Source organism: Ochotona curzoniae, unplaced genomic scaffold (assembly GCF_017591425.1).
Source record: "Ochotona curzoniae isolate NIBS_2020 unplaced genomic scaffold, NIBS_Ocur_1.0 scaffold_4937, whole genome shotgun sequence".
Classification (NCBI taxonomy): domain Eukaryota; kingdom Metazoa; phylum Chordata; class Mammalia; order Lagomorpha; family Ochotonidae; genus Ochotona; species Ochotona curzoniae.
In genome coordinates this window covers 790,672-802,998 of record NW_024467126.1, presented here as the reverse complement: position 1 = coordinate 802,998, position 12,327 = coordinate 790,672, and the positions used below count along the sequence as shown (strand labels likewise).

The 12,327-nt window shown below is 65.0% G+C and overlaps 1 protein-coding gene across 5 annotated transcripts; it reads right to left on the bottom strand.

The window, feature by feature from the left end:
• Nucleotides 1-225: 225 nt before the first annotated feature.
• Nucleotides 226-12,174, bottom strand: PLCB3 (phospholipase C beta 3). Of its 5 annotated transcripts, XM_040970940.1 has the most exons (32): nucleotides 12,017-12,173; nucleotides 9,693-9,770; nucleotides 9,356-9,424; nucleotides 9,121-9,261; nucleotides 8,941-9,020; nucleotides 8,799-8,852; nucleotides 8,626-8,701; nucleotides 8,418-8,518; nucleotides 7,900-8,066; nucleotides 7,673-7,819; nucleotides 7,123-7,363; nucleotides 6,906-6,990; nucleotides 6,640-6,826; nucleotides 5,708-5,901; nucleotides 5,242-5,338; nucleotides 5,049-5,133; nucleotides 4,749-4,873; nucleotides 4,398-4,552; nucleotides 4,145-4,306; nucleotides 3,681-3,780; nucleotides 3,476-3,580; nucleotides 3,233-3,325; nucleotides 2,491-2,643; nucleotides 2,379-2,414; nucleotides 2,128-2,289; nucleotides 2,046-2,060; nucleotides 1,736-1,890; nucleotides 1,563-1,639; nucleotides 1,366-1,455; nucleotides 1,229-1,286; nucleotides 866-952; nucleotides 226-773 (listed from the first exon to the last, which is right to left on the bottom strand). In XM_040970940.1, exons 1-32 carry the CDS (start codon nucleotides 12,113-12,115, stop codon nucleotides 570-572), a joined length of 3,678 nt encoding a protein of 1,225 aa, XP_040826874.1. In that variant the 5' UTR covers nucleotides 12,116-12,173; the 3' UTR covers nucleotides 226-569. The 5 variants fall into 5 exon arrangements, with proteins under 5 accessions (XP_040826874.1, XP_040826872.1, XP_040826873.1 ...); XM_040970938.1 differs by lacking the exon at nucleotides 2,046-2,060 and having other exon boundaries at nucleotides 1,563-1,636; nucleotides 1,733-1,892; nucleotides 2,121-2,289; ... (1 more) ...; nucleotides 3,234-3,325; nucleotides 12,017-12,174; XM_040970939.1 differs by lacking the exon at nucleotides 2,046-2,060 and having other exon boundaries at nucleotides 1,736-1,892; nucleotides 2,121-2,289.
• Nucleotides 12,175-12,327: the final 153 nt, after the last annotated feature.

The window sequence follows — 12,327 nt, the reverse complement described above, 5'->3', positions numbered from 1 at the left end:
CAGTCCAGCTAATGGCCAAGTGCAAATGCCGGGTGCTTGCCGAGGTCCCATTGGGCTACAGAAAAGGGGGGCAGGCACATGGCCCCCCATAATAGACAGCCCTGAGTCAGGAGATGAGGACTTGACCTCAACCCAGCCAATGCCCACAGCCCACAGGGGGCTCCACAGCAGGGGGCCAAGGCTGATTTAAGGCCCCTCATACCCCAAACCATGCTGCACACAGGGTCCCTGAAATCCACCTTTATTTGTGTAAAAACGACCTCCCGGGTTTGGAGGGATAGGGAAAGCGTGGGAGCCCCCGACTTCCTGGAGCTGCAGGAAGTGAGATGCTACTGGGATGGGGTGCAGAGTCTCCCCACCTCAGGAGGGGGTACCAGTTCCTTCCTAGAGCTGAGGTCAGGAAGGGGGTGCTGGCGCTAACGAAGGAAGGGTGGGAGCCTTGCCCAGGGGTTTAAAAAAATAAAAATTTCTAAAGATAAAAAGGTTTTCTTAAAAAAAAAAAAGCATTAGTGTCTTGGCCTGCCGCCCTCCCATGCCTGGCCTGGCCCCGGGGCCACTTCTCCGCCAGCTCAGAGCTGCGTGTTCTCCTCCTGGCTCTCCGAGTCGGGGTCAGCCACGGGGTCACTCCTCCCCAGTGCATGCCCGTTGCTGGCACAGGCCACCAGGGGCCCGTCCCCTAGCCCCTCTGGCACGGTGCCCAGCAAGCTGCGGCGGGCCTCCAGGGGCAGCCTGGCCCGCTGCTCCTGACACTCGTGGGCCAACTGGGCCAGCAGCTGTAGGAGAAGGACAGCAGGACAGGCGTCACGGGAGGCAAGGGTAGCATAGAAGGCTGTGGTGCCCGCCTGCTCGCCACCCCAGGCTTCACCTTGGGCTCCTCTTCTGCCAGTTGTTGCAGGACCTGCTGCTGGCCAGCCACCAGGCGCTCCTGCCGCTGCTTCTGGGCCTCCTCCAGCTGTTGGGGGACAGGGGGGCCGAGGCCCTAGTGGGGCTCGGCCCAGTGGACAGAGGACAAGATCCAAGGCCCCGCTCTGCACCCCAGCCCAGCTCCCTGCTAATGCACACCCTGGTGGACAGGCAGCAGTTGCCACAGGAGCCCTGCCCCCTAAAAGACCTCTTCCTCACGCCCTGCTCATCTCAGTCTTTCAGATCACATAGATGACAACTTAAAATCTAACAGATCGGTGGGCCACGGGGAAGGGGTCCCCAGGATGGAGCAGTGCCCACTCACCCGCCGGATGGAGTTGACCGACTCGGTGATGTGCCGCCGGTTAATCTCTGTCAGTTCCCTGTGCGGGAGCCAGCAGAGTGGTGAGCTCAGGGCCAGGCCCCCACCCCTCGGGTTACCCCCAGACCCTGCACGCTTACGCCTCTTTCTTATGCTTCTCCCGAGTCTTGGCCTCGGAGATGCTGTTGTGACGCTTCCTGTCCAGGATCTTCTGCAGCTCCTTCTTCTCCCTGGGGGCGCCAGCAGCAGACTGGAGGGGTCAGCGGTGGCAGGTGCATGGCGCCAGGCCTGCGCCTTCTCCCACGCTGCCCGTGTGCACCCACACCAGCACACCCACCTCTCGTTCACCTCCTTCAGTCTCTTGAACTGCGTTGTGTGGGCATCCAGCACAGTCTCCCGCAGCCGCTGCTGTGCCTGTGCACATGGGGGCAAGGCATGAGCCGGGCGGCAGGGCTACACAGCTGGTGAGCTATGAGCCGCCGGCAGGCCACCTGGGTGCCACCCACTCACCTGTCTCAGGTGCTCTAGCCTCAGCTCGCCCTCTGCGTCCACCTGGGCCTCTCGCAGCTCCAGCAGACATTGCACCTGCTGGTTCTGGAAGTCCTGCCAACGTTTCCCCTCCACCTCCTCCTGCTGCTTCCGGTCCTCCCCCACAGCAGCCCCGCCTCTGTGTTGGAGGGTGGGGAGAGCATAGGGCCTGTCACCACACAGGGGCTGGGGCAGGGTCCAAGAGGCCACTCCTTGGGGAGACCGGCTGGGCCCTGGTATTGGGGGGGATCTGTGTCCCAGGCACAGTAGCCCCACAGCCACCCGATTCCACGTGGCCTGACCTGGCCTGATGTGCATGCCCCCTGCCACAGACACGCAGGGTGCACAGCAAACATGGGACACTCACAGGATACCCGCCCGGGCCTGGGCCAGGCTGTGGAGCAGGCGGCGGGTGAGGGTGGCTGCCTTGCGCTGCTGCTTCTTAATCAGCTCCCGCATCTCCCGCTCCTGCCGGCCCCGAAGTTTGGCCAGGGCCTTGTGGGCTCTGAGCTCCTCCAGCGGCGTGGGGGTCACTTCTGCAGGCCAGAGTGGAGGCGAACTGGTGGGCGGGCCAGGGAGCCCCGCCCCTGGGAAGCCCCGCCCCCGGCCCAGGCCCCGCCCCTACCTGAGAGGATGCTGGCGATGAGGTCATCCCGCTGGCCTGCAGGGACAGAGGTGGCTGAGCGGGCAGCGGGCGCCCCCCCAGCCCACCCTCCGTGCTCTGATTGTGCCCCTACCTGGGCTGCTGAGGGACGTGCTGGTCGGGGAGGTGATGGGGCCCACGGGCCGCCGTGGGGAGCTTTCCAGGGAGCTGGGTGTCGGGTTTGGGGTCAGCTGGCACCCAGGTGGCTGACATGGGGCCTCCTGGATGGTGTCGGGGCCGGCCTGAGGGGAGACAGCAGGCCACTGCTTCCAGAAACGGGTCCCCTGCAGGCCTTCCTGCCCGCCACTTTGCTGCTGGGGCCCCCCCCCACTCGGCAGCACCTGGGGCTGCAGAGTCAGAACTAACAGGCATTAAGCCAGCTGCCGGAGACCCCTCCTCACCCCTGGGTGTGGGGCAGACGCGGGGATGCACAGGGCTCAGGGCTCCCGGATCCTTCTGGAAAAACCTCCAGCTGCCACCCCCCTTCCCACGTTCCTCCATCCGCACCCAGCCACTTAGCTGCTGATTTAATCAGCGGAGGAAGTGACCACATGGTGGACCCAACCTCTCCCGCTGATAGCTCCACTCGGCCCTAATGGCAGCTGCCTGGCCCGTAGCCACAGGCCCCGTGGGGACCGGGAAAGCTCGCTCTCGCCACCCCCTCCTATGAGCGCCCAGCCGCAAACCCTGTGCTCCCAGGCAAGGCCCCTGAGAACACATGGGTGCCCCCACCCCGTGACCCTGACCTCACCCCCAACACAAGGCTCAGTGGGTTGTGGCCAGCAGTGCCCAGGGTCAGGCAGGCCAGACCTCGCCCACCCAGCACCAGGGGCTCACCTCGCTTTCCCCGATGAGGGCGGCCAGCTGTTTGGCCCGCTGGTCCATCAGGCTCACGTGCTTTATGGGGTTGATGAGGGCTTCTGCATAGTCTGGGAAGGCAGGGCGGAAGGCACGGGGGTCAGGGCTGCGAGCCCCAGGGCCACACCTCCCCCCCGGCCCGCTGCCCCCGCTTAGGTCCGGTGGGCTCTCCCTGAACTGGGGTATGCAGTGTCCCCACCCCCGACCCCACCACAGCACACCCTGGTGGTCGTCTGGGATGTAATCCGAGGCCTCAGTGTAGATGAGCAGGGCCGGCAGGCACAGCGGCTGGTTGGCCTCGTTCCGCAGGCAGACGTAGTGGTACCCTGGGGGGACACAGACACGTCAGCTGGGCCCTGCGGGATCCCTGCACACACCACACCCTTCACCAAGTGCTGCCGAGGGCCCCTGTCCCCATGGCCTCACCCGAGCGGATGGCAGAGACGGGCAGGATCCGGTGTCCCACAAACTTGCCACCCTCCTCAAAGGCCGCAATGCGTAGCGAAGCCAGCGTGGGCAGCACCACCTGCGGGCCCAGACAGGTGCTGAGCCCAGGCCGCCCCACGCTCCACCTCGGTCACCACTGTCCTGGAGCTGACAGCTGATCATGTCCTCACAGCCTGACCCAGTGGCTAGCCAGTGGGACCCTGGGCACACCCACGGATCCGCTCAGAGCTCTGAGTCCACCCCGGAGGCTGGCCCGCAGAGGCCCTGACCACACGGAGTGCAGGGAGGCCGGGGGACAGCCACAGGAGTTCTGGGGCACCACCTCGGGCAGGCTCCTGTGGTCTGCAGGCCCCTCCCCTTCGCTGCCTTCTCCCTTCAAAGAGGCCAGAGGGCCCAAGATGAGCCCGGCTCTCCCCGCAGCCCCCACCCTCCCCCCAGTTCACCTTGGGGAAGTCAAAAGGCTCCTCGTCCCACACGGGGTTGAATGAATTCCCCTGCGAGGTCTTGGTGCGGTACTTGCGCCGGGTGTCCACAGGGAGCCCAAACATGTCCACCTCGACGTAGATGCCCACCTTGCGGTCAGACAGGAACTGTCCTGAGATCACCTGGGGGCAGGGCCAAGGACGGTGAAGTGGCCGCTGAGAGTACCCACCCTCCCGCCTGGTCTACCCCCACCTGAGCCCTGCCAGGCCCCACCTTGACCCGCAGGGCATTGGCCACAATTCCATCCACGATGACCTCGGTAAAGGGGTCGAAGGACTTGTCCGGCCGCCGCATGAACTCTGGCTTGAGCAGGTACCCGCTGCGCCCGTTGTACTCAAACACGCCCGCGTTGAGCTGCATCGCTACATCTGGGGGTCATGCCAGGGAGGGCAAGGGTCACGCATAGGCCACCCGGAGGTCAGGTGGCATTAGGGTCTACACGTGGGCAAGTGACATGTCGCTGGGGTAGGCCAAGGTCAATCAGGGTGAAGGTTTGTATACACATCTGATCTGGGAAGCTGGCATTAGACAGGGTCTGGGGTCAAGGCTGGGGCCGGGACTCACCCAGCGTCTGGAAGTTAAGCGCAACAAGCTGGCAACCCACGTTCCAGAAAAGCTGAGGCATGTAGTTGGAGGAGTCCACACGCGTGCCCTTGGGGTAGATGCGACTCAGCTGCTGCTTGTTGTATCTGAGGTCGGAGGTCAGGGGCCACACGGCTGCTAGCGGCCATCCCTCACGCCCCGCCTCCTGCCCGCAGGTGCACCCCTTTCTCGGCTTCTGCTCCCTCCTTGCCAGGGCCCCAGAGCCGTCCCTGCGCCCACCCTTAAACTCCAGGCTAGACCCCTGTGTGGGTGGCAGGATACTCCACAAACTCCAGGGGGCTCTTGGTCAGCTGCTCCATGGCCTTGGTTTCCACGAATGATGACATCTCAAAGCACTTGTTCCTCTCTGCCATGTGAAGGTGGCGGGGGCACAGCAGCATCCATCAGGCCTGGCAGGGCCTGGCACAGCTAACCCCTGCCCCATCCCCGTTTCCTACCCCTCCGCCCAACTCACTCCGAGCAGCCTCAAAGGACTTGAATTTGACAGGCTCGATGTAGTTGACTAGTGTGGACATCTCCTCTGTGGCATTGACCTCGCTGCTGGCCGTGCCCTGCAACCCCCACAGCCCAGTCAGTGGTGCCAAGCAGGAGGGCCCCTGCACCTGCTCACTGGGGTGGCTTTGCCAGGAGCTTCTGGCCAGGGGCCGACAGCCCCAATTCTACCGGCCCTCCAGACCCGTCTGAGCCCCCTCACCTCTGTTCTGCGGCTTCAGTCATTGTGTGTACTCTGTATGTGAGCCCCAAGTTTCTATTTGCAGGTGTTACCACCCTGCCCTGCTGCTTAGCTGAACTCCTCTGCCACCCCTTCCTTCCCTGTTCCCCAGCACCCCAGGAGCGCCACGGCTGGCCCCACGAGTTGCAGCCACCTCTTGGGAAACGAGCTCATGCACCTCCCCGGTCACCCTGCCTGGTCCCCTGACCTCATCGGTGGTCGGCTTCTTGGGGTCCGTCTGCTCCTCCTCCTCCTCCTCTTCCTCCTCCTCCTCACGGTCTGCTTCGGGGCCCCGTTGCAGGCCTTCCTCGCCCAGGGACTTGCGAGGCTCCAGGCCGGGTTTCTCCAGCCCCACGTCCTCCCCATTGCTCAGGCCGGGGCAGCTGTCAGAGCTGGGAGACCCTGCAGACACCAGAGCCGTGGGGGCCAGGGGTCAGCTTGTGTACTCATGTGTGGCCCATGTCTGGGGAGTGGCAGTGACCGCACAGGGACCTCACGTGGTATTTTTAGGACAAAAAAGAGAGAGGTCAGGACTCCATGGTGGTGAACAGGTGTGTGTGTGTGTGTGTGTGTGTGTGTGTGTGTGTGTGTGTGTGTGTGTGTGTGTGTGTGTGTGTGTGTGTGTGTGTGTGTTAGAGTCATAAGTCAAAGGTCAAGGTCTAAGTCACATACAGCAGCGAAGCAGGCAAGGTGACCCAGAGGGGTGAGAAGTCATGAGTTAGGGTACAGCAGCCTCCACTGGGGTATAGCTTGGCTTGAGGGGTCAGCAGTCAGGGGTCCATCCTGATACAGTGAGGGGGCTTACAGAGCAGGGGGTCAGACACAAGAGGAACTTCCTACAGAGAGCAGGCAAAGGTCGGCTGAGATGACACCTAACAGGGCGAGTGACAGTCCAGGAAGTCTGACAGGGATTGGGGTCAGGAGGGCATGCCCAATTCTGTGGATGAGGTGCACTGAGGTCAGAGGTCAGAATGCACGGGCTGGAGGCAGGCCCCAAGGGGGGGGAGGGGGGGAGTCAAATTACACTGGGGGTGTAGCCTAGCGAGGCAAGAGAGCCCAGGGCAGGGTTAGGCCAAGTGAGGGTCTGGGGCCGGGAGAGGCTAGTGGGGAATCCGAGGCCCAGGACCTGGCCAGGCATACCGAGCTGCGGCGAGGAGGGCTCGGTGGCCGCGGAGCTCTCGCTCAGGGCCGAGTTGCTCTGCTCCAGCGGCCGCTTGCGCACAGAGCTGTCAGGAACACCCGTGGCCGGCCGGTGCCGCTTCTTGTTCTTCACCAGGATGCGACCCCTCAGGTCATGGGGGCTGGGCAGCGGCACCCCAGGGGCCAGCTGCGGTGGGGGGCACAGACAGGTCAGAGCCTGGCCTCCCGCACAGCCCCCACCCACCTGCCCGGCCCCACCCCCATACCGGGTACTTGTCCAGCGGGTCAATGAGCAGTGCGTCCCCAAAGATGGAGCGGCAGTATTCAGCCATCTTGGCCTGCTGTTTTGCCCTGTGGGGTCAAGGTCACAGCTCAGAGGGAGGTGGGGTCAAGGAACAGAGGACAGAGGTCCTGGGTGGGGGGCATGGCACCCAGGCCGGATGTCACTGGCTGGCCCTGGGCTCAGGGTCCCCCACCACTCACGAGTCCACGTGGTTCTCAAAGGAGAGGATGACCGGGTAGGGTGAGGTCTTGAAGGCCGACTCGGCGATGGCCTCGAGCACCTCGCGCAGCGGCACCTCCGTGGTCATGGTGAAGCCGTGGGTGATGAACGGCTCCTCCTCGGGCGGCCGCCCCTTCCACACGTCCAGCTCCACGCAGCGGCAGCCCCACAGCAGGGCCTGGCGGTACATCTCTACCGAGGACGTCCCGGCCAGCTGCCCGGCTGGGGGCAGGTGGAGTTACCTCAGCTGTCCACTCCCACATTGAACCAGGCCTTGCTTGGCAGTCCCTGGTCCAGACTCACTTCCAAATGCAGCCAGTGCCAATTCCCCAAGCCCCCATGGCACCAAGGAAGACACAGGGCACCCATGTGCCGTCTGCCCTAGGGCCCCTCAGCCTTCCTCTCCTACCTGGGGAGCCTGAACCCTTCTCCCCCCATGCACCTGCCCATCCCAGCTCACTTCCCCAGGCGGCCGGGCCCTTCTCCAGGGAAGCTTTCTCCCTGCCCACAGTCAAGGGCTCGGGCGCTTACCTGTGAGGTAGGTGTTGTGCGAGGAGTTGATGAAATAGGAGCTCAGGGGCTGGGTCATGTCCGCGCTCAGATCCAGGGCTTCCAAGGGCAGGATGCCGTTCTCCTCGCCCCCCAGGTAGCGGCTGAAGCCCTCCATGGACATCTGATCTGGAGTGGGGCGGAGGGTCAGCTGGGCCTTGTCCCCTGCTGGCCAGCAGGACACCTGCACCTGCCCTGGCAGCGCTCACCTCGCTCCAGGAACTGCTGGTTGGGCTCATACTTCTCGATGAGCAGGCGTGCCTGGGAGGGCCGCAGCGGCGGGTACAGCACCTCGTTGAGCCGCGGGTCCCGCTGCTTCTGGTTGATGAAGTCCATGAGTTGCTCCAGCGTCAGGTATGGCTTGCCCTTGGCGCCTCTGACAGGGTAAGGAAGGGCACAGGTAGCAGGGTCAAGCTGGGGCATCGCTTGCTTTCTCCCATGACACGCCCTCACCCTGGGAGACAAGTTCCAGCACCCACTCATGTGCGACCCAGGGCTACTGGTCACCCCCCTCCCTGGGCCATCTGCTCTCCTGACACCAGGAGCGGCTGGGGCAGGATGGAGGCCCCCGAACCCGTGGCCCTGCCACGATGGCTGATTAAACCCAAACCAAAGCAGCCAGGCCTCCCCCACTCCCCGTCCCTGCCAGGCGCCCTGCGACCAGCCCCGAGGGCCGCCCCGCCCCAGGGGGACCACGCAGAGCTGGGAGAGACCCGGCCCAGCTCACATCTCCAGCAGGATCTTGTCGATATCTGGCCGTAGACACAGCTTGTTCAGGAAGCGCTCAAAGATTTCCAAGGAAAACTCATCAGGCCGGATGGACTCACTCTGAGGGCCAAGGCGTGTGGGGATAAGAACCCAGCCACGGGCAGCCCGGGAGCAGGGATGCAGAGATAGGGGGCAGAGGGGGGTGCCCACCATGCTGCCCCACCCACCCGGTTGAAATTGAGGCCACAGGATTCCAGCGCAGTCTCCACCCGCTTCTTGTCCGCAGAAAACATCTTCAGGATGCTGTGGTGGGCAGCAGGGGAAGGAGGGAGAGGAGGGGTCAGGGTCTGCACAGGATGGGGGCTCACCAAGAGTGGGGGAAGGGAGCAGGATTGGTTACTTTTTGACCGGAATCCGTCCATCCTGGTTGACCTGCAGCTTCAGCTTCGTGTATCTGGGAGTGGAGGCAGCAGGCAGAAGGGTCACCCTGGGGACAGTCCCCTGAACCCCCTCCCGCTGCCACACCGGGAGCAGGGGCTCACGCTTTGCGTAGGAAAGTGTTCCGCGAGGCGTTCTGAGCCAGGATGTTCATGGCCAACTTGAACAGCTCCTCCGACCACACCTGGGGGGCAGCATGCACAGGGAAGGGTGGGCGGATGGCAGGGGCTGCAGGTTCAGCTGTCGGCCCAGACCCTGGGGGCAAGCCCACCAGCTCGCCTCACCTTGGCAGTGTCATCCTGTACAGCCATGAAATTCAAGAACGTGGTGTTCACCGGGTCTGGCCCCGCCACGACCGTCATGAGCTTCTCCTCCAGCCGGACATCGGGGCCCCCGAAGCCCAGCACCTCCCGGATCTTGGGGTCCTGGGGAGGGGAGGGCCGAGGGTGAGGATGGGTGTGTGCTGGCCCCCCCCACCCCAGCCTGGTGTGCTCCAGACTGTCACCAGTTCTCACTCACCTTGGGCAGGCGGGCATAACGGCCCGTCCGCGTGTCCCTGATGGAACTGATGTCCAACGTGTCAACCTCCTAGGGAACCAGATGTCACGCTGTGTCCGAGAGGTTACAGGGAGGGAGCGAGGAATCCTGCTGCAAGCTCCCCATGCCCCAGCCAGGGCGTGGCCACCTCCTGGCCTGGCCTTTGCCCCAGCCTGAGCCCCCGCCCTCAGCACTTCCTGTCTGGGGAGCCGTGGGAGAGGTCAGCCAACGGCCGGGTCCCACCCCTACCCTGGGGCAGGGCGTGGCCTGGGGCAGGGGGCCCTTGGCCCACGAGAGCTGCTGGGGCACCAGCCCTCACCATGTTGGGTCCTGTCCAGTACAAGAAGAAGCCATTGGGGTCCACGCGCAAGGTCACCAGGTTCCGACTGGAGGCCTCCTGGGGAAAGCACCGCACAAGGATCAGGGGGTGTGGTCCCCCCAAAGCCTGAAGCTCAGCCACTTGGGCTACCCAGTCGCCTTTCCTCACCTCCCTTCCCCTTCACCTGGAAAATCCAACCCACTTCCTCCCCCAGCGCCCTGTTCTGGGCTTTGCAACCTCGAAGGCCCAAGGATCCCATGACCCCACTCCCCCACCCCCGCTCTAGTGACCTCCCCCCACGCAGTTCAGCCCCCCTGGGACACAGGCTGGGATGGAAGCTCAACACTGCAAAGCCTCAGCCCGCCGGCTGCCTATTCCCTCGGGAGCCCATATTGACCAGCCAGGGCCCTGAAGCTGCCACCCTGCCCCTGCCAGGCTCAGGTGGGAGCCCCGGAGAGGGACATTCGTGCCCACCCACGCCCTCAGAACTGCGCCGGGAGCTCGGTCTCCCGGCACCCAGGCCCTGTGGTGAGCAGTGGATGGGGGGCAGGGAGGCACATCTCGGCCCCATTTGGAGTCCCTGGGACACTCCACGGTCCCCCACGTGACTGAGGCCCAGCAGCCAACAGCAAGGAGTCGGTCGGGACCTAAGTGGCCAAGTACCCCCCCCCCCGTACCAGTCTCCCGAAGAGGACACAACTCACCCAGCAGGTGCCACCCCTTTGTTCCCCTCGCCCCGGCTCATGCCCGGGCCACCCTACTGTGTGCACCTGACAGGTGAGCAAGCTGGCTCACAGGTCAACAGAAGGAGCCAGAATTTGCAGGCAGCTACTAGGACCCAGCGGATCGGGACCCCCTCAGGGCTCCCGGCTCCTGGTCACTGTAGTCCACAGCGGGGGCAGCAGGGACAGGGGAGGGGGCTTAGGGCCAGGGCACCCACCACTCTCCAACCTCACTTTCCTTACCCTCCAACTGGGGATGATGCCAGCCCCGCCCAGTCCCTGCTTACAAACTGCATGGATCTGGGGACAGAAGGCACAGGAGGCCTGGGGCTTGGGGGATCCATGGGTCCCCCACCGCTCGCTGCTGACATCTCACACCAGCCCCCCCATTCAAACTGCCAAATGTTCCCTATAGCTGAAGCCCCCACTAGTGTGTGCAGCTGGAGTTCTGAGGGTACCCCCTTAACCGTCCGAGCCCTTCCCAACCCTTTCCCAAGGGTCTTGGCCTTCCAAGACCGCCCAGGTCGGCAGCCCGGCACCCCAATCCCAGGACAGCACCCCCTTACCCCTCCGCAGGGTTTTCTCCCTGCTCCCACTTCCTTATTTGGGTTTATCAGACTGGAGGCAAAGAAGCAGCTTCTCCCTTCTGGCCCGCCTCACGGGAGGGGTCTCCCCGGCAGCCCCCCCAGTGCCTGGCACCCCGCGCCCGCACACCTGCTGCCCGGGCCACGCCCCCAGCCCCTCCCCCAGCTCCCACGCCTCCCCGCCCCACCCAGCCGGAAAGGAGCCCGGTCTTCCAGGCCTGTGGCCTGACTGGGAAGGAGCCGGCGAGGAAGCCCAGGCCGGCGGGGCGGCGGCCCGGGGAGGAGGGGCCCGGGAGTCCGGCGGGAGGGGGCGGCGGATGGGGAGCGCAGGTGGGCTCCCCGCGCCCCGCAGGCGCCACAAACGGCCCCAAGCAGGAAAAGGAGGGCCAGGATTGATGGGGGTTCAAAGTTCCCAGGCTAAGGAGTGGGGAGCAAAGTTCCCAGGGCTGGATGGAGTTGGGGGTGGGGTGGCAAAGTCTCCAGGAGGAGGTGACTTGGGGCTCCCACCCGTAGCAAGGAGAGCTGCACGCGGGGGCCTGCCCAGACAGTGTGGGAAAGTGATGAATGGAGCCGGACCTCGGCAAGAGTGGGGTCCCAGCGGCACCCACTCGGGACGAGGGTGTCCTGGGGCGCACTGGGAAGGGTCGGGGTCCTCCAACCACGGTGTGGGGTGGGCCGGGGCCGGGCAATGTTCTGGCGGGTCAGGCTGAGCCCCGAGAACCCAGAATTCGTCTGACAGGAAGGAGTGAGAAGCCAGTGAAGGGGAGGGCAGTATTTATTGGGGTTTGGAGTCTCCGGCGCCCAAGAGTGGAGGGCCAAATTTTTCCACAGAGCTGAGGGACCCGGAGAAGAGGGGTAGACAAAGTCTTCATCATGGGGGACAGTTGGGGACTCAGTTTCCGGAGTGCGACCAGGCTGCGATGGGGCCGCTGCAGTCCGCCGAGGCTGCAGTGGGGGTCCCGAGCCCCAGCCCAGGAGCCCCCGGATCGGGGCGGAGCAGGGGCCCGCGGCGGCTTACCTCGTCCCATTTGATGAACTTACTCCCGCGCCGCAGGGTCTCCACCACGGTGGGCGGCTCCAGCTGCAGCGCGTGCACGCCGGGCCTGGCGCCCGCCATGGCCGGGCCAGGGGCGGGCCGGGGACGCACGGAGCCCCCGACGGGGACCGACGGCGCCGCTGCTCCGTGCGCGCGGCCCGCTCCGGCCCCGCGGCGTCAGCGCCCGGCCGCCCGGCCGCCCGTCTGTCCCGGACCGACCGGAGCCTCGGCGGGGCCCGGGCGGGGCGGGCCAGGGGCGGGGCCCCGCAGACCCCGCCCCCGCCGCGCCGGCG

Excerpts from the sequence above, each read along its gene's own strand:
- PLCB3 (XM_040970940.1), bottom strand. The coding sequence starts at position 12,115 with ATGGCGGGCGCCAGGCCCGGCGTGCACGCGCTGCAGCTGGAGCCGCCC. Across the intron at positions 7,364-7,672 it reads GCACAACACCTACCTCACAG|CCGGGCAGCTGGCCGGGACG; the intron begins GTAAGCGCCCGA and ends ACCTGCCCCCAG. Across the intron at positions 3,781-4,144 it reads AGCCTTTTGACTTCCCCAAG|GTGGTGCTGCCCACGCTGGC; the intron begins GTGAACTGGGGG and ends CTGGGCCCGCAG.